Genomic DNA, 20,767 nt, shown 5'->3' with positions numbered 1-20,767 from the left:
CCCAGTGCTTGTCCAGTCTTCTCTTGAAGGTGTCTACCGATGGCGCCGTTACCACATCATCTGGGAGGCTGTCCCAGAGGTTCACAACTCTGTTTGCAAAGTAGTTTTCCCGCACGTTGAGACGGTGCGTTGGTTTCTGAAGTTTCAGGGAGTTGCCTCTGGTGGATCTCAGCTCATTCATGGCGACGTGGAAGTCAGGGCATGACACTTTGCAGAAGCCATGTCGGTACTTGTAGACTTCAATTACGTCTCCCTGCTTTCTCCTGTGTTCCAGACATGGGAGCTTCAGCCGACATAGCCTTTCGGGGTACGGGAGGTCCTTCAGAGGGCCAAAAATTTTGGTCGCCCTCCTCTGGACGTTTTCCACTTCAGAGTTGAGACCTTTCTGATTCTTCTCGTCTGGCTTACACACACAGTGACCGTACTCCAGGAGTAGTCTGACTAATCCCTTGAACAACTGGACGAAAGTTGCTGGTGTTAGGTAGTCTAAGGACCTTCAGATGACTCCAACAACGCGGTTTGCCTTTGATGTTGCCTCTCAATAAGACTTGAATGGTTTATGGTACCAATTTGGAGTCACAAAACAGTACCACCAGTAGGCACTACATCAGAAAAAGAGAAGAAGAAAATCTGTGCCTCTGGTTTGGAAATATGTCCCTTCTTTTTTTTCCTTTTGTCAATTGTGTAGGATCACACACTCTGACTAGATCAAGTAGATACCCACGAAAACAGAGTATGGCTGCCTAGATGGCAGGGTAAAAACGATCAAACACATAAAAGCCCACTGGTATACATACAAATATGGGAGCTGCGGCCACAAACCAAGAAGAAGAAAAAGATCAAGTAGATGGCCAATGGACAGGATAAATCAAAACATGGATAAGTATTTTGGCTTAATCCAATAAACACAAAAAAAACTTATAATCTCCAAATGTGGTCTAAAATGATATCAAAGCAGAGAGTCTTTGCATTAATATAACTTGAATACTTTAGAACTGTATTCAAAACGAAACAGATAACAACTCCCTCTGATTGTTTGTCTTTATTCTAAGGGAAGGGAGGCAATCACTTCACTTTGGCCCTGTCACTAAGATATCAGTTCTGAATGCGCCATATCCCTTTGTTAACTCCCAACACAAATCACGGAAAAGGAGGAGGTTATGCTTTGAAATGGGAATAATGAGTGAGTGTACTGCCCTTCCATTCTGTGTATGTGTGCACAAAAACAAAAACACTGGGAACAGTATAAAATTGGAATAAGAATTGAGTGCGCTGGCTTTCCACTCAGTATGTCTGTGTTGTGCACACAAACAAATATAAAATGAAACAAAACAAAACAAGGCACACATACAAACTAATAAATAACAAAACAAGACACATAAACAAATACAAAACAAAATAAAACACACAAATACAAAACAAAGCAAGGCACACAAACACACAGCAAGCAGCACAAACACAGAACAAAACCAAACACACAGCAAGCAGCACAAACACAGAACAAAACCAAACACACAGCAAGCAGCACAAACACAGAACAAAACCAAACACACAGCAAACAGCACAAACACAGAACAAAACCAAACAAAACCGTTTTCAACGCGCCATAACCCACAGCTTGTCGTTGCTCATTTTTTATTCCCCTGTTCCACTATCTTCTTCTTCTGCGTTCGTGGGCTGCAACTCCCACGTTCACTTGTATATACACGAGTGGGCCTTTACGTGCATGACCGTTTTTACCCCGCCATGTAGGCAGCCATACTCCGCTTTCGGGGGTGTGCATGCTGGGTATGTACTTGTTTCCATAACCCACCGAACGCTGACATGGATTACAGGATCTTTAACGTGCGTATTTGATCTTTTGCTTGCGTGTACACACGAAGGGGGTTCAGGCACTAGCAGGTCTGCACACATGTTGACCTGGGAGATCGGAAAAATCTCCACCCTTTAACCACCAGGCGCCGTCACCGAGATTCGAACCCGGGACCCGCAGATTGAAAGTCCAACGCTTTAACCACTCAGCTATTGCGCCCGTCTTTCCACTATCAATTCAAGCTTGAACAAAATTCTGTTCAAACCCAAACCAACTCAAACAAAAAGCCAGCACAGCAATGACAGTCAACAAACATGCCAGCCCCCGTCTCTTTCCCCAACAGCAAAAAGCTTACCTTGGATCCCCCGATCAGGGCAATGCCTACACCCAGTTTGCGCTTCTGGCCGCCAGACAGGGTGTGTGACTGGGCAGACCTCTTGGACTCCAGCCCCACCTCCTTGACCATGTGGGCCACAGCCGCTGGGATCTCTGACCGTGGACAGCCCTTCAGCTGTCGGTGCCAAACATGGAAAATGTACATGAGCTGATCTCCACTCATGGTTACGTTTAGTGTCACACACAGAAAGTGATGTTTCACATTTAGGACACACAGAGGCTGCATTCACAAAATGTGAGCTGATCTCTTCTAGTATTTGTCACGATTTTTGGGTCACATACAGAAAGGGAATTTTCAGTTTTAAACCACACAGAGACTGCATTCAATCGAAAAGACGCAGAATCTGTTTCTGGGAGCTAAAATCAACAACTGCAGCTTGGTGGATCCTATGTTATGGTGAATTATGTGCCATTATAACTTAAAATATATAGTGAGTAGATATATATATATATATATATATATATATATATATTGCTGAATCAAATAACTGTTCTGTAAGTGCCTTACAAAACATCATTTCAAATATGACCATATTACAATTCTTTACACCATCCATCAAGACATGCAGGTTTGACCTACCAAGTGAGAAAACATTACAAACTCTGACAATGCATCAAAAGTAGATCATGCAAAGTACAATACAGCAAACTACAATCATCCCCACTCAAGCAGATCTCCTTTAAGCTGACTCATCAGGTAAGCCACCACCTTTCTTTGGCCTTGGCCGACAGCTTCCTTTATCTCTGTAAATTTTTTTGCTTAAAACTCAACCTCATGTAAGTGGATTCCTCCCACACATCAACCAAATTTTTGTGCCCAGGTAAATCTCCCCCTCCCTGTCATTAGTCAACACTCATGTCACTTTCTGGGCTGAAACCATGAATGTTGTGAAAAACTGCCACATCATAGTCAATGTAGGAGGAAACAATCATTCCCCTGGTAATTATTCCCCTGATCACCGTTAACTTGAATGCATGAAAATGCAATACATTTTGCCATTTCAAACACCAGTTCAAACCATTACACACAAACACACACAAGCAAGCAAAGCAATATATAAAACTGTACACAAGTGCAAGCACTGTATGCAGTTGAAAACTAAAAAAACGAATGATGGACCAGTGAACTAACGTGGAACATATGCAAGCAAGTCAAAACACACACACAAAAAAGCAAAGAAAAATTTAACATGCATACCCAAAACTTTAACTGAAATTGTTATCACCTACGTTCAACCGAGGTCCACAAATTACATAAACCAATACATGTTAAATAACCAACAGATAAATCTAATACCCAAATAATGTTTAACACGCATGTATCAATGCAATGCAGAGGCAGAATGGTGACATTTATCACAACCTTATTTTCTGTGGTCTTTCTGTTGACAGAGGTTGACTTTCCATTCTAAGGATAATACTTCCAGAAAATGTCAACTTATCCAAGGTGTGGACAGGTCTACCCTTGTATAAGTCAACTATTTTTTTTGGTCCCCAGGAGTCAACTTATGCGTAGTCAACTGTATACAATGTATACATACAAATACACACAGACACACACACAACACACCCTAATTAATCAAAGGCAGTTTTGAACAGATGAGTCTTGAAGTTGGTTCTGAGGTGGAAAATGGACTGGGAGTTACATTTATATATGAAAATACTCCCACCATCCCTCCCTACCATGACCCTTCTTCTTCTCCCTCAGCTCTGTGGAGTGTCTTTGAGTCACCTCGCAGAAGAACTGAACACCAGATTCCTCCAGACCTGTGTCAAAGCCAGGATCTGTGCAAATGGTTTTTCTGTCCATTCTGCAATGTTGTCAGTCCACTATTTTTTTTTCTGTCTTCCTCTTCAGCTTGCAAAAAGACAATAACAACAAGAAAAGCAACAACTGAACAGATTCTAACAGTACATAATGGGTATAGCACATACCCGGGCAAAGAAGGTGAGGTGTTCATCAACAGTGAGAGTATCGAAGAGAATGTTGTGCTGGGGACAGAGGCCCAGGTTACTGCGCACATTGGTGATGTCTGTGCGGATGTCGTAGCCATTGACGTAGGCTGTTCCGGACGTGGGGGGAATGAACCCTGAAAATCAACAAGAGCAGTCTACATGGGAAGCATTCACTAATTTCATGTCCTCTCACATTTACAGGGCTGATAGAAACACTGCGACAAGGTAACAGACTGTCAAGACAGGCACATGCCCACACACACACACACACACACACACACACACACACACGTGCAACACCCACATACACATATGTGCAAGCAAACACACACACAGATACACAAACACACACACACACTCTCTCTCTCTCTCTCACACACACACACACACACACACACACACACACACACAGAATAAACACTAAGGGAGAGCACCTGTCAGCATGGACATGGTGGTTGTCTTCCCTGCACCATTATGACCCAGCAGAACGGTGATCTGGCCTTCATACATGGTCAGGGTGGAATCTTTCACCGCCGCTTTGTTGTCAAACACCTTAAGACATTCCAGCAACCAAAATGTAAGGCCAAAGAAATACATTTTCAGTCATGACTGTCATATCAAAGTGAGAACATCACAATATTCTCTCTGAAATGCACACAAAATAATATATCTACCCACCACAAACTCAGGAGCAGTTATAAGTTACACTTATCTGATTCCTATTGTAAACACAGATTTGACACAAAAGACTGTCTCTCAAACTCAAACACAATCATAAGAACACTCCTACACACACAAACACACATGCACAACCAGCTGACAAGCATGCGTGGGCACACATTTACACACAAACCCACACCACACAAACATGTATTTGATATTTATGGATTGTTGATCTCACTGTTGTAATTCATCATTTCTCTGTCAATCCCCCTTGAACACAAAGACAGAAAGAAGGAGAACAGCACACACTGTGCACACACACAGTCGCTCACCTTTCTCAAATGCACCATACTGATGCCCACAGGCAGACCGCTCGGCTCACGCTCGAAGTGACGGTCACCTGTGGCACCACCTGTCTTTTTATGCAATCTCTTTTGCCGTCCACACCCACACCAGTATGATGGCTGCATTATGACACATGAAAAACAATTTACTTTTAAGAGATCCAGAAGTTTCTAGAGTTGTTTTTCTGTTCTTCCTATCTACAGAGAAACATCGCACAAGAGCTCCCAGTTCTTCAGCCGTACAAACCTAAAATTCACAGCCTTTGTCAGTCTGTCACAGTCCCTCTCTCACATTCTTTAAAACAAGTCTGAAACTATTCCTTTTCAAGCAGACCGTGACTCTTCTTAATCACAGCGTTCAACTTCATTAGCTGTAGTATGGATCCACATCTATTTCCTCCATGTGTGTGTGTGTGCATGTGAGCATGTGCGTGTGTGTACGTGTGGATGTATGTGTGGGTGTGTGTGAGTGCGTGCACCTGTGTGTGCATGTGTATGTTTGAGTGTATTTGTGCGTTGTGGTTTGTGTCTGACTTGCATATTATTTAACACTGGTTGAAAGCACTAAATAAATGTACAGTTATTACAGAAACAAAAAATTTTAAAACCCCAACCTAAACTACTCTTCTATTCCGCCATTCTCAATTCACCTAAAACCAGACAAAGAGGACTGCTCACCTGGAAGTAAATGAAATTTCAGATTTACTACACACAGAGGGTGCATTCATACAATGTGACCTGATCCCTTTTGGTATTTGTCATGATTACTTTCTTGGTCACTCACTAAGCACCTGGACAGTAAAGTACCATGGTACATACATTGCTGTGAGGGGAAATACCATGGGCAGGACATGCCATACATACCTGGAAGGGGTACCATGGGTAGGGCACACCATACATACCTGGAAGGGATAATACCATGGGTAGGGCACACCATACATACCTGGAAGGGAAAGTACCAGGGGTAGGGCACACCATACATACCTGGAAGGGAAAGTACCATGGGTAGGGCACACCATACATACCTGGAAGGGAAAGTACCAAGGTACCAGCCATGGGTAGGGCACACCATACATACCAGTACCATGGGTAGGGCACACCATACATACCTGGAATGGAAAGTACCATAGGGCACACCATACATACCTGGAAGGGAAAGTACCACACCATACATACCTGGAAGGGATAATACCATGGGTAGGGAACACCATACATACCTGGAAGGGATAATACCATGGGTAGGGCACACCATACATACCTGGAATGGAAAGTACCATGGGTAGGGCACACCATACATACCTGGAAGGGAAAGTACCAGGGGTAGGGCACACCATACATACCTGGAAGGGAAAGTACCATGGGTAGGGCACACCATACATACCTGGAAGGGAAAGTACCATGGGTAGGGCACACCATACATACCTGGAATGGAAAGTACCATGGGTAGAGCACACCATACATACCTGGAAGGGAAAGTACCATGGGTAGGGCACACCATACATACCTGGAATGGAAAGTACCATGGGTAGAGCACACCATACATACCTGGAAGGGAAAGTACAAGGGCCGGGGCACACCATAGGTGCCAGGGTGCACATTGTCCAGGTACCAGGTGAGAATGAAGAAGATCACAGTGTCCATCACAAGCATCACCATGGCGTGCATCAGGGAAAAGTTGTCGTCCACGCTGGCTGGCTCTGTGAAGCCGTCCCACTGAGCCCCCTTCCCTAACCGCATCATCATCATACTACACTGAGGCTCTTCATTATCATACTACACTGAGGCTCTTCATCATACTACACTGAGGCTCTTCATCATCATACTACACTGAGCATCATTATACTACACTGAGCCTCTTCATCATCATACTACATTGAACCCCCTTCATCATCATACTACACTGAGCCCACTTCATCATTATCTTACACTGAGCCTCTTCATCATCATACTACACTGAGCCTCTTCACCATCATACTACACTGAGCCTCTTCATCATTATGCTACACAGTCCCCTTCATCATCATACTACACTGAACCTATTCATCATCATACTACACTCAGCCTCTTCATCATTATACTACACTGAGTCCCCTTCATCATCATACTACACTGAGCCTCTTCATCATCATACTACACTCAACCCCCTTCATCACCATACTACACCCAGCCCCCTTCATCATACTACAACCAGCCCCCTTCATCATCATACTAAGCCCCCTTCATCATCATACTTCAGTTTCAGTTCCTCAAGGAGGCGTCACTACATTCAGACAAATTCAGAGAAGCTGCACCACATCTGCTAAGTGGATGCCTGACAACAACCCAGTGTGCATAGTTAGGCATTGAGTGCATCCACATAAATTTGAGTACCTATCAGAGAGGATTTATTCTACAGAATTTTGCCAGAGGACAACGCTTTCGTTGCCATAACTTCTTTTTCAGTGTGCCATGTGCGTGGTGCACATTGGACCTTCGTTGATTGTCTCCTCCAAATGACAAGACACTCATATCTTCATGTAAAAATTCGGGAGAAAGGGTCAGATCAGGATTCAAGCCCAGACCTCCACAGATGCTGTATTGGGAGATAAGCGTCTTAACCATTCTGACACCTTCCTATCACCATACTACACACTTCACCAAAAGTTCATGACCACTTCAAAAAAGCAGTAATGTTCTCATAAATGCTCGAAAATCAAGGGATTTAAATCATCAGGTTGTCTACAGTCTACCAGTGGCCTCTCGTGAATTACTCTTACAGCTGTTTCAAGCACCATGAAAGGCTTGAAAAATGTGTTTGAAAACTGGATGTTTCAGCTGAAAAAAATACAGTTGTTGAGTGGTTTATAAATGACAGCTGTTGATTTTCATTGTAAAGCAAGAAAGCACACCTGGTTATGAGTGGTGCTCATTGCATTGGCTGCATACACCACTGTTTGCTGAAAATTAAGCGTCATTTCACCATGCTCCAAAGAAGTGGAGTGATGGCCTAGAGGAAACGTGTCCACCTAGGAAGCGAGAGAATCTGAGCACGCTGATTCAAATCACGGCTCAGCCGCCAATATTTTCTCCCCCTCCACTAGATCTTGAGTGGTGGTTTGGACGCTAGTCATTCCGATGAGACGATAAACCGAGGTCCTGTGTGCAGCATGCACTTGGCGCACATAAAAGAACCCATGGCAACAAAAGGGTTGTTCCTGGCAAAATTCTGTAGAAAAATCCACTTCGATAGGAAAAACAAATAAAACTGCAGGCGGGAAAAAACACAAAAACAAGAGAGGCAAGGCCTTCAAGACTCACTTGTGACATGCACTTACTACAACAAATGAATCAAAATACACAAAAAATCAATTGCAAAACAAAAGTCACATGCACCTCCCAACATAAAAATACAGACCACACAAAGGTGTGTTGGATTTCACTTTTTTTTTCACTAATTTTTTTCAAAATCAGTCACAAAGGAAAAAAATCATTTCTAACTCACACTTGCTTTTGTTTAAATGAAAGAGGAAATGCAACTAAGTGTGACCAACATACACACCGACACACACAAGATAGGTAATAAAGTTAAGTTACATTTTATACATGTATGAATATATAAGATGTAACTGAACTTTCTGTTAAACTATTACGTTGTGCATTATAAGCTTAATCATAGAGAAAACAATTAATACAATGTGAACTCAATATAGGTATTAACAATGTGCCTGTCTGCATTATGATTACAATTAGTATTAGAAAAAATGACATTCACAACACATTTTCATCATATTACAGATTTTTGTGATAACCCTGATTTAGTAAGACCCAATATATATATATATATATATATATATATATATATATATATAATTACTTCATAATCTAGATCATTTTTAAAACAGTCACTCTATTTCTAGTGTAAACTTCAAAAGTTCTACATACATCTATTTGAGTATGCGGCTCCATTACATGCTCATGCTCACACATGGAAGTCAAAATTCAAATGATAAATATAGTTCAGTTACATTTTATACATGTATTTATATATATCTTAATACATAAGATGTAACTGAACAGTGAACTTTTTACTATGTATGAAAAACAAAAACTGTTAATTACTGAATAATAAGCTTATAATTGTTGAGAAAAAGTGTAATACAGTGTGAAAAAATAAATATAGATATTAACAATGTGCCTAATTGTTTCAAATGATTGTTTAAACTCAAATTTGCTTTTTGTTTTAGTGAAAAATGATTCAACTTCATATAAGAAATAAAGTTCAGTTACACTCCATACACAAGATGGTTCAACCCCCCGGAATGGATCAGTCAGGCCAGAGTATGTTTCCCAGCAGTCTGAAATCAGTTATGTAAACTGCTATCGGTCATACTATATTATTGTTAAACACACACATAGACACACAGATACACACATGTGAACACAAAAAACATCTCTTTCATTTAATAAATATCTATGTATCAGTCATACTATATCATTGTTACAGAGCCTCACACACACACACACACACACACACACACACACACATATATATATATATATATATATATATATATACATACAGACATACATACATATAAATATCTATATCTATATATACAGATATATGAACACAACAAACTTTCATTATCATATATCTAATATCCTCATGAATAAAGATTTTTATCTTGTAATCTCTCTCTGTCTCTTTCTCATACACAACTAATTCAGTAAACGCATTCCACATTTGAACCTATTTTGTGATCAAACATGTGTACACAAACTACATAATATTAGAAATTGTATTACTGTAATGTCACTATACTGGAACAAATCCCACTTCTCTCCCACAACAAACTAGCACCTACTACACCAAAGTAGTCTGCACAATATGAACATTTTCAAGGCAATTAATATCATTGCCAATGGTTCAAACCCCTGGAGTGGATCAGTCAGGCCAAGATCTGTTTCCCAGCAGTCTAAAATCAGTCATGTAGACTGCTGATCAGTCATACTATGTCACTGTTACAGAGCCTAATACACACACACACACACACACACACACACACACACGCACGCACGCACGCACACACACACACACACACACACAACACACACACACACACACACACATGAACACAACAAACAACTTTCATTTATCATATATCTATTATCCTCATGAATAAAGATTTTTCTCTTGTAATCTCTCTCTGTCTCTTTCTCATACACATCTAACTTATTAGTTAATACATTCCACATTTGAAACAATTTTGTGCTCAAAACATGTGTATACAAATTACATAATATTACAAAATTGTATTACTGTAATGTCACTATATACTCTGTGTGTGTGTGTGTGTGTGTGTGTGTGTGTGTGTGTGTGTGTGTGTGTGTGTGTGTGTGTGTGTGTGTGGCCAAGGTCTGTTTCCCAGCAGACTAAAATCAGTTACACAGACTGCTATCAATCACACTATATCATTGTTACAGAGCCAAACACAAACACACACACACACACATACACACACACACTCTCACACATACATGAACACCACAAACTTTCATTTACCATATATCTATTACCTTCACGAATAAAGAATTTTCTCTTGTAATCTCTCACTCTCTGTGTCTCTCTCTCATATACATCTAATTTAGAAAATACATTCCACTGAAATGTAAATGGATTCCACTGAATCTATTTTGTGATTAAAACATGTGTACACAAATTACATATTATAAATCGTATTACGGTAATGTCACCATACTGGAACAAATCCCACTTCTCTCCCACCCCAAACTAGCACCTACTACACCAAAGTAGTCTGCACAATACTGAACATTTTCAAGGCAATTGATATTATTGCCAATGGTTCAAACCCCTGGAGTGGATCAGTCAGGCCAAGGTCTGTTTCCCAGCAGTCTAAAATCATTTATGTAGACTGCATATCAGTCATACTATGTCATTGTTATAGAGCCTAACACACACACACACACACACACACACACACACACACACACACATCAATACAACAAACAACTTTCATATATCTATTATCCTCATGAATAAAGAATTTTCTCTTGCAATCTCTCACTGTCTCTTTCTCATACACACCTAATTCAGTAAATACATTCCACATTTGAACCTATTTTGTGCTCAAAACATGTGTACACAAACTACATAATATTACAAATTGTATTACTGTAATGTCACTATAGACTGTGTGTGTGTGTGTGCGAGTTTGAAGAAATTCAATATCAAAGTTCAAATTCACATGACATGTCATAGCATTCAGATCTATATTAAATTGTATGATATGAATAATATTGATTCAACCCATACATGTTCTGATCTTGATGATAAAGATGATATCAAGTTGACAGGATCTGTTGTTTAGGATGGCTGTGTTTCAAAGGCGTGTGACACTGTGTTGTCTAGCCTGGTGTCGTTTTTGTAGTGCAGTCTGCCACTGATGCAGAAACTGAGCCAGTGGGGAGTTGTCAGAATGGCCAGTTTTGAGGGTGGATGGCTGACTGACTTCATCAGTGGTTGCTGTCTCTTCCGTTGGTGCTAACAGCTTGTGTGTAACAAGCATCTTCTGCTAGTCACATGACTGATAACGTTTGGTGGTATCAGTCTCGGGGTAAATGACCATCTAGTTTTATAGTTGGTTTTTGTTTTTTGTTTTTTTAAAGTTGATACGAAAATTGAGTATTTTCTTAAACTACTAACAAGTAGACCCAGATACAAGTACTTCTAAATGTCGTATGAAGTGAAAAGGACTTAATTTTGAGAAAAGTCAAAACTGGAAATTTTCATGTTTCATCAAGGGTATTAACTCTCATGGTTTATTATTTTTAACTGAAAAAAAATTGGTGATTCTGATTGATTTTGTTGATATTTTTATGGCAGTTTGGGGCATAATCCAGTAAGTGATGAGGCGTTCACAAATCTGTCCCTGAATAAATATTTAATGGTCTCCTTCTCCCAACTTTCCATCACATGTTATGTGTACTGTCGATTGAATATTGGATTGAACGAGCAGGTCAACTACTTGAAACAAAATGTCGCCCTCGCGGTCGGGAGCACGTGCTTTGAATATGTATAAATATGTGTACTCAACTGATTTTTGCCCATGACCTTCAGGGCTCAGCCAATAGGTCGTAAAGTCCACTCAAAATACTGATTTTAGTATTTTCCGAAAAAGACCACTTGGGCAAATGAACATAGTGAAAGCCCTGTACACAGAGTAAAACACACAAGCTTTTTATGTATTGAGTATAATTTCAAAAATGTAATGTTTAAGATGAGAAAGATCAGTTTAAAGCAAATTAAACCCCCTAGTTTTAATTACAGATTAATTTCCTTTTTTTACTAGCTGCACCAAAGAGATGCACCAGAAATATAACTTCCATGCTTAGTAAAAGAAGTTCCTGTTTGAACAAAAAATGATAAAAATGACTGCAATTGATGGTGTGTCAGAATATCATATCAAAGTGCCAAGTTTAGAGAATAAAAAACATATAAATATAACAGTAAATTCAGTTTGCATATAATTTGGCTTCTTTTTTAATTTTTTTGTGCCCATCCCAGAGGTGCAATGGTGTTTTAAACAAGATGACTGGAAAGAACTGAATTTTTCCTATTTTCATGCCAAATTTGGTGTCAACTGACAAAGTATTTGTAGAGAAAATGGCAATGTTAAAGTTTACCACTGACACACACACAGAGACAACCGAACACCAGGTTAAAACATAGACTCATTTTGTTTACGTGAGTCAAAAATGGGTGCGCTGTAATATAGCGACGCACTCTCCCTGGGGAGAGCAGCCCAAATTTCATACAGAGAAATCTGTTGCGATAAAAAGAAATACAAATACAACTGTACAAGTTCCAAACTTTTTGAGAACCCTGTAATGATAATAAAAAGAATTTTAAATATGGATTTCTTTTTATCATATGTCATCTTGTTCAGCTCTGGGAGTGGGCTCACCATGTTTTGCAGTAAAATGTTGGCAAAGAAAGATACCAAAGAAATACTTATGGACAAAGGAGATAACACAGGCTACACATTTCAAAGTGTTGGAAGAGAGAAAAGTGGATGGGAGAGTAGCGATGTCAGTGAGATGGTTTTGGAGAGGCACTTTGTGACTGGCAGTGATATTCCTCCATATTCCTCTACTTTCTCTAGATCTTAAGTGGATGACTGCACACCAATGTTTCAAAGGAAATAATAATCCACGATCCATGTAAAACACACACCTAGTGTTTGTGAAAGAACTACTGCACGTCCTTCAGGAACTTTCAGAATAAGTGAACATTCAAGCAAAAAGAAACAAAGGAGGGAGGTGGTGTATTCTCCTCACTGACAGCAGTTTGCACATCACATTCACATGAGAAACCTTTATAGTAGGAAAAAAGTCAGGTGTGGATAGCAGGATACAAACACCTCTAACCAACAACCAATGTGCCCTCTTAACCAACAACCTATGTCCTCTTAACCAACAACCTATGTGTCCTCTTAACCAACAACCAATATGCCCTCTTAACCAACAACCTATGTCCTCTTAACCAACAACCAATATGCCCTCTTAACCAACAACCAATGTGTCCTCTTAACCAACAACCTATGTCCTCTTAACCAACAACCTATGTGGTCCTCTTAACCAATAACCTATGTGTCCTCTTAACCAACAACCTATGTGTCCTCTTAACCAATAACCAATGTGCCCTCTTAACCAACAACCAATATGCCCTCTTAACCAACAACCAATGTGCCCTCTTAACCAACAACCAATATGCCCTCTTAACCAACAACCAATATGTCCTCTTAACCAACAACCAATGTGCTCTCTTGACCAACAACCAATGTGCCCTCTCAACCAATAAGCTCTCTTAACCAACAGTAAGTGAGCCCTCTTAACCAAGAATATGTGAGCCCACTTAACCAACAATTTATGAGCAATCTTAACCAACAATCAATGAGCCCTGTAAGCCCACAATTTCTTACAATGTGTAAGAAATTGTGGGGGCACCCTTTCCTTTATCATCAGAGTTGGTTTCTTGTCTTTTCCCAACGCAAATCTTAGAGAAAAATGAGCGACAAAAAAAGAAAAGAAAAAAAGGGGGCAATCACAGTGACAAACATGGTAACGACAATGACGTTAGCGAAGACATGAACAGTAATGACACTGAAACACAACTATATATTGTATTTGACTTGAGATGGATCACTGCAATGCATCCACCTCAAATTCAACATCGGAATCAGTGTGAGAGAAATCATGGCATTGCAGAAATTGTGGGCTTACAAGCCCCCTTAACCAACAATCAGTGAGACTTCTTAGCCAACAATTAATGAGCCCTCTTAACCAACAATCCCTGAGACCTCTTAGCCAACAATTAATGAGCCCTCTTAACCAACAGTCACTGAGACCTCTTCACCTTCACCTTCACCTCTCCCGTAGTCTGGGTTCAGACCGTTCGGGCACCGCTGCTGACCTGACCACCACCCCTCTCCACTCTTCACGGTTTTCTGATTTCCTCAGGGCGTCACCGAGCGTCAAGCCTGTCCACCCCTGGATGTTGTCTTCCCATCTCTTCTTCTGCCGTCCTCTCCTTCTGCCTCCTGGTACGGTGCCTTGCAGGAACGTTTTGGCAAGACCAGATGATCGGGAGATGTGTCCATACCACCTAAGTTTGCGTTTCCTCACTATGGACAGAAGGTCTTCGTAGGGTCCAATACTTTGTTTGATTCTGTTCTTCACTTCCGTGTTAGTGATGTGGTCTCTGTAGGAGATGCCAAGTAGTCTACGAAAGCATCTCATCTTGACAGCTTGGATTCTTCTCTCGATGTCTGCAGTCAGGGTCCAAGTCTCGCAGGCGTAGAGCAATATTGATATAACCAGGGAACGCATCAGTCTGATTTTTGAGCTGAGAGCGATGTTTTTGTTCCAAATGGTGTTCAGCTTGTTGAGTGCCGTTGTTGTTTGGGCAATTCTCGAGAGTACTTCTGGTTTAGATCCTTCATCTGACACGATTGCTCCCAGATATTTGAAGCTGTGGACTGTTTTAAGCTTTTCGTAGTTGACTTTGATGTCAATGCTGATGCCGTTGGTGTTGTTAGTCATCAGTTTGGTTTTCTCCGCACTGATTTGCATTCCATACGATGTGGAGGCTTTGTCCAGATGTTTGACCAGGCTTGCCAGTTCTTCTTTTCCAGCCAGTCCATCAATGTCGTCGGCAAAACGTAGGTTTGTGATTGTTCTGCCACCTATGCTGACTGTTCCTTCATGCTCTTCCAGTGCGTCAGTCATTATTCTTTCTAAGAAGATGTTGAAGAGTGTTGGGGAGAGTAGACAGCCTTGTCTCACTCCGACTGTGGTTCTGAACCAGTCCCCGATGCTGTTGTTGAGGTAGACAGCGCTGGTGGCTTTGTCATAGAGGTGCCGTATCAGTCTGGTCAGGTTGTACAGATTCATGGTAGCCCACAACGCTGCATGCCAGACCCTGTCAAATGCCTTCTTAAAGTCAATGAAGACGTGGTAGAGGTCTTGTTGGTGTTGATGGTACCTCTCACATAGCAACCTCAAGTTGAAGATTTGTTCAGTTGTGCTCCTTCCTGGTCTGAAACCTGCCTGTTCTTCAGCAATGATGTTTTCTGCTTGTGGTTTCAGTCTGTTAAGCAGGATCTTCAACATGACTTTGCTGGGATGACTAATCAGGCTGATGGTGCGGTAGTTTTGACACTGCTGGAGATTGCCTTTTTTGGGAAGGGTGATGATCAGTGATTGTGTCCACGGTGTGGGCCATTCCCTTGTTTGCCAGATCTTGTTGCAGATTTTCAGTAGCACATCTATCATAACTTCACCCCCTGCTTGGACCAGTTCTGATGGGATGTTGTCCACTCCTGCCGATTTCCCTTTTTTCAGCGATGCTATTGCTGCCTCTATTTCTTCACGGAGTATGGGGTGGTTACTGTTATCAGTGGCTGGTGGAACATTCAGTATTGCTGGATCACCTGTGGTCTGTATGTTGTATAGCTCTGAGCAGTATTCTGTCCATCGCTTCAGGATGTCTTGTTCTTCTGTTAGACATTTTCCATCCTTGGTCTGGATGTTGGACATAGTTCTACCTTGCCTTGTGTTGGTAAGTTCTTTCACAACTTGGTAGGCTTTCTTGCTGTTGTTTCTTGTCAGGTTTTCCTCTATGTCCTGGCATTTTCCTTCAATCCAATTCTCCCTTGCCTTCTTCATGCTTCTCTTGATTTCGGTGTTAACTGCTTTGTACTGTTTTGCCCCTTCTTCTTCATTCTTCTTCTTTTTCAGGTCTCTACGTTTGTCACACAGCTGTAGGATGTCGTCCGTGACCCAGGGCTTCTTTTTGGTGCGTTGTTTTCCAAGAGTTGTTTGGGCTGTTTCAGTTACAGCTGCGTTGAAGTCGCTTACGAGTGTATCCAGGTCGGCGTCATCTGCATCGAGAGTGATGAGTGGCGCGAATTTCCCACCAATCATGGCTTGGAATGCCTCTTGTACTTCAGGATCTTTCAATTTTTCCAGGTCGAACTTCAGTCTTGAGAAGCTTTGTTTCTTTGTTTTCTTCAGTTGGAGTTTGAAGGTCATCATTACCAAGTCGTGGTCACTTGCAATGTCAGCTCCTGGGAAACTTCTTGTCTTGGCAATGTTCACGCTAGACTGGAAACGCTTCTTTATCATGATGTAGTCTATTTGGTTGTGGTGATCTCCTCCAGGGCTGTGCCATGTCCATCTTCTGGATGCTTTGTGTGAGACCTCTTAGCCAACAATTAATAAGCCCTCTTAACCCACAATCAGTGAGACCTCTTAGCCAACAATTAATAAGCCCTCTTAACCAACAATTAGTGAGACCTCTTAGCCAACAATTAATGAGACCTCTTAACCAACAATCAGTAAGACCTCTTAGCCAACAATTAATGAGCCCTGTTAAGCAACAATCAGTGAGACCTCTTAGCCAACAATTAATAAGTCCTGTTAACCAACAATCAGTGAGACCTCTTTACCAACAATTAATGAGCCCTGTTAACCAACAATCCACAAACCCTTTTAATCAGCAACCAGTGCTATCAATGTGTCCTCAGTTTCAGTTTTTAGATATCAGAGTGTGCAGACAGATCCATATATACCACACCACATCTGCTGTAAAAAAAACAACAACTGAAATCGAAAAAGAAAAGGCTGCAACAGCAGATGCCCACTTTCTCTTAAACCCACTATGCTGACCAGGCCTTAATAACCTATCATAGGTTTGTGTAAAACACTGACATAACAATATAATAAAATACTTTTGTTAAGACAAAATAAACAAATAAGTAAATACACTGAATATCACAAGGGAACAGCAATATGGAAGGCAAATCACTGAAATAAGAACAAGAACGAAAATAAACAGTGAACCTGCATGCACCCACACATGCGCACACATTGAAATAAACACAAAGACACACACACATAGATACACAATGCACATGCAACAGTCTCACAGACATAAAGGCCCAACTCTCAAGTGACAAACAAATCTACCCACACCCCACATAAAAGCAGACAAATTCCTACACAAATGACCTAAACACACACACACACACACACACACACACAAACACGCACACACAATGACGTATATATGTTATGTGCAGTTAGATTTAAAAAAAAAAAAAGCCCTCTTAACCAGCAACCAATGTGCCTCTTTACCAGCAACAGAGCTGTCTACCCACCTGTTCCCTCATACAAGCTGATGGTCTTGATGCCACAACCCATGGCCGTGTTGAAGGAAACACAGAAGCTGAGTTTCTGCTTCAGAGTGAGTTGTTTGTAGTTCTTACTAACATAGAAAAACAGTGAGAAGGTAGCGAAGAACAGGATCCCTGCCAAGGCTGCCCCTATGTTGGCTGCCACAAAACAAGGGGGGAAGGAATACTGAATAATGTGACAGCTGGCTTCCCTGCAAAACTATCAAAGAATGAACAATGGGGGGTATTATGAAATGTATTATAAAGTTCTCAAAAGTCACTTTTTCATCATATTCCTTGATCACTTATCATAGTCAGTGCTATATATCTGAGAAGATGAAATCAAAAGTTCAAACTCCTAAACCAATCAAATGTGAGAGCAAGAGTTTTGAAATAACACTGAATTGATAACTCTGTCTGAAACAGTCTTTAATAATCACATGATATGGATCTTACAGCCTTTACAGTTATATAATATATATCCTACAGTCTTCACAGGTCACAAAATGCATACTTACAGCCTTTACATCTACATTACTAAAAATTTCAAGTGACTGCAAAGGAAGACACTGACTGGTGTACCTTTGCTGACAAAAGTGCTGACCAGGAAAGTGAAGGCGATGATGCTGATGGAATAGAGGACAAGGAAGAAGAAGATGAGGGAGGGGTCACTGTAGACAAGGAGAGGCTGGCTGCTCCCTAGCTTGACTGACAAGAAAATCGTGTAGAGGGCACTGGCTATGACCAGATAGAAGAAGAACAGCAGGAACCATGACGTCCAGTGTGCAGCTGAAGACATCCCCATCAGCTTCATTGACTCCTGCCAAAGGAGAACAGTACTTAATGGCAATATCAAAGTCAATAAACTCCTGCAAGAGGAGAACAGTATTCAATGGCAATAGGAAAGGCAACAAACTCCTGCCAGAGGAGAAGAGCGGTGTTCAGTAACACTACAAAATGCAACAAACTCCTACCACAGGAGAACAATATTCAATGACAGTACAAATGGCAACGGTTTCCTGCCAGAGGAGAAGTTTTCAATGACAAAACAAAAGGCAATAAACTCATGCCAGAGGAGAACAGTGCTCAATGGCAGTACAAAAGGCAATAAACTCATGCCAGAGGAGAACAGTGCTCAATGGCAGTACAAAAGGCAATAAACTCATGCCAGAGGAGAACAGTGCTCAATGGCAGTACAAAAGGCAATATACTCATGCCAGAGGAGAACAGTGCTCAGTGCTCAATGGCAGGACAAAAGGCAATATACTCATGCCAGAGGAGAACAGTGCTCAATGGCAGTGCAAAAGGCAATACACTCATGCCAGAGGAGAACAGTTCTCAATGGCAGTGCAAAAGGCAATATACTCATGCCAGAGGAGAACAGTGCTCAATGGCAGTGCAAAAGGCAATACACTCATGCCAGAGGAGAACAGTTCTCAATGGCAGTGCAAAAGGCAATAAACTCATGCCAGAGGAGAACAGTGCTCAATGGCATACAAAAGGCAATAAACTCATGCCAGAGGAGAACAGTTCTCAATGGCAGTGCAAAAGGCAATACACTCATGCCAGAGGAGAACAGTTCTCAATGGCAGGACAAAAGGCAATAAACTCATGCCAGAGGAGAGCAGTGCTCAGTGCTCAATGGCAATACACAAGGCAATAAACTCATGCCAGAGGAAAACAGTGCTCAGTGCTCAATGGCAATACATAAGGCAATCGTTTCCTGCCAGAGGAGAACAGTGCTCAATGGCAATACAAAAGGCAATAAACTCATGCCAGAGGAGAACAGTGCTCAATGGCAGTACAAAAGGCAATAAACTCATGCCAGAGGAGAACAGTGCTCAATGGCAGCACAAAAGGCAATAAACTCATGCCAGAGGAGAACAGTGCTCAATGGCAGTACAAAAGGCAATAAACTCATGCCAGAGGAGAACAATGTTCAATGGCAATACACAAGGCAATAAATCACTGCAGCAACACTGCAGGGCCTGGCTGAAGCAGGGATATATTATTGTTGCTTTTTATTCAATTGAAAGAGAAAAGTAAGAACATCAACAGACTGAAAGAAGTTTATTCTCCTGACGAAAAGAAAGCACTGTCGCTCGTCCCATAATCTGGCTTAGTCATGGAGGTCCTGCACTACTGAACAAATCACCAACTGTCTCCATTTCTGGCTTCGTGGGACTGGGTCCCCCCGATTTCTAGCAAAGCTCCTCTGTCCACTCAGTGATGTTGTCTTCACTCTCTGCCTCATTTTCCCCCTGCACTGTTCCCTGAAGGATGATCTTGGAGAACCTGTCAGATCTTGTCACATAGCATGCTATCACATAAACAGGCCACACTGTTCTCCATTCTCTTCTCTGCCATGCTGATTGACGCCTTCCAAGACTGTGACTGGGGCATCTACATCTAGTTTCACACAGATGGCAAACTTTTCAACTTGCAGCAACTCTACGCCAGGTCCAGGGTGTTTTAGGCACTGTTGAGAGAGTTCCTCTTCGCTGATGACTGCGCACTTGCTGCACACACCCATGAGGACATGCAGTTCATTATGGACAGGTTCTCAACCTCCTGCAGGCGCTTTGGACTCACCATCAGCCTCAGCAAGACCAAGTCCATGGACCAACCAGCTAGCTCACAGAACGCCAGTGCCTCCCCCCAGCCTGCAATCAAGATCAGTGACACAGAGATCAAGTCAGTCGACAAGTTTTGCTACCTGGGCAGCACCCTATGCAGCAATGGAGTCCTTGATGCAGAAGTGATGCTGCGCATCACCAAGGCCAGCTCCACCTTTGGCAGACTTAACAACACCCTGTGGAATAACAAAGGCATCAGGCTCCGCACCAAAATCAAAACCAACA

General features: G+C 41.5%; 1 protein-coding gene across 2 annotated transcripts in view; it reads right to left on the bottom strand.

The window, feature by feature from the left end:
- LOC143299458 (phospholipid-transporting ATPase ABCA3-like) overlaps window positions 1-20,767 on the bottom strand; it is a 98,514-nt gene that overhangs the window by 55,975 nt on the left and 21,772 nt on the right. Inside the window, exons 4-10 of one of the 2 annotated variants that reach the window (XM_076612674.1) lie at window positions 18,489-18,726; window positions 17,892-18,065; window positions 6,718-6,899; window positions 5,161-5,292; window positions 4,600-4,717; window positions 4,145-4,299; window positions 2,169-2,324 (exon numbers count right to left, since the gene is read on the bottom strand). In XM_076612674.1, the coding sequence (XP_076468789.1) occupies window positions 2,169-2,324; window positions 4,145-4,299; window positions 4,600-4,717; window positions 5,161-5,292; window positions 6,718-6,899; window positions 17,892-18,065; window positions 18,489-18,726 (1,155 nt within the window). Of the gene's footprint in view, window positions 1-2,168; window positions 2,325-4,144; window positions 4,300-4,599; window positions 4,718-5,160; window positions 5,293-6,717; window positions 6,900-9,447; window positions 9,507-11,485; window positions 11,877-17,891; window positions 18,066-18,488; window positions 18,727-20,767 lie in introns of those variants that run through there. The other variant, XM_076612673.1, reaches the window with a different exon arrangement.

This window comes from Babylonia areolata, chromosome 25 (genome assembly GCF_041734735.1).
Source record: "Babylonia areolata isolate BAREFJ2019XMU chromosome 25, ASM4173473v1, whole genome shotgun sequence".
NCBI classification, from domain to species: domain Eukaryota; kingdom Metazoa; phylum Mollusca; class Gastropoda; order Neogastropoda; family Buccinidae; genus Babylonia; species Babylonia areolata.
This window is presented reverse-complemented; position numbering and strand designations above follow the sequence as displayed.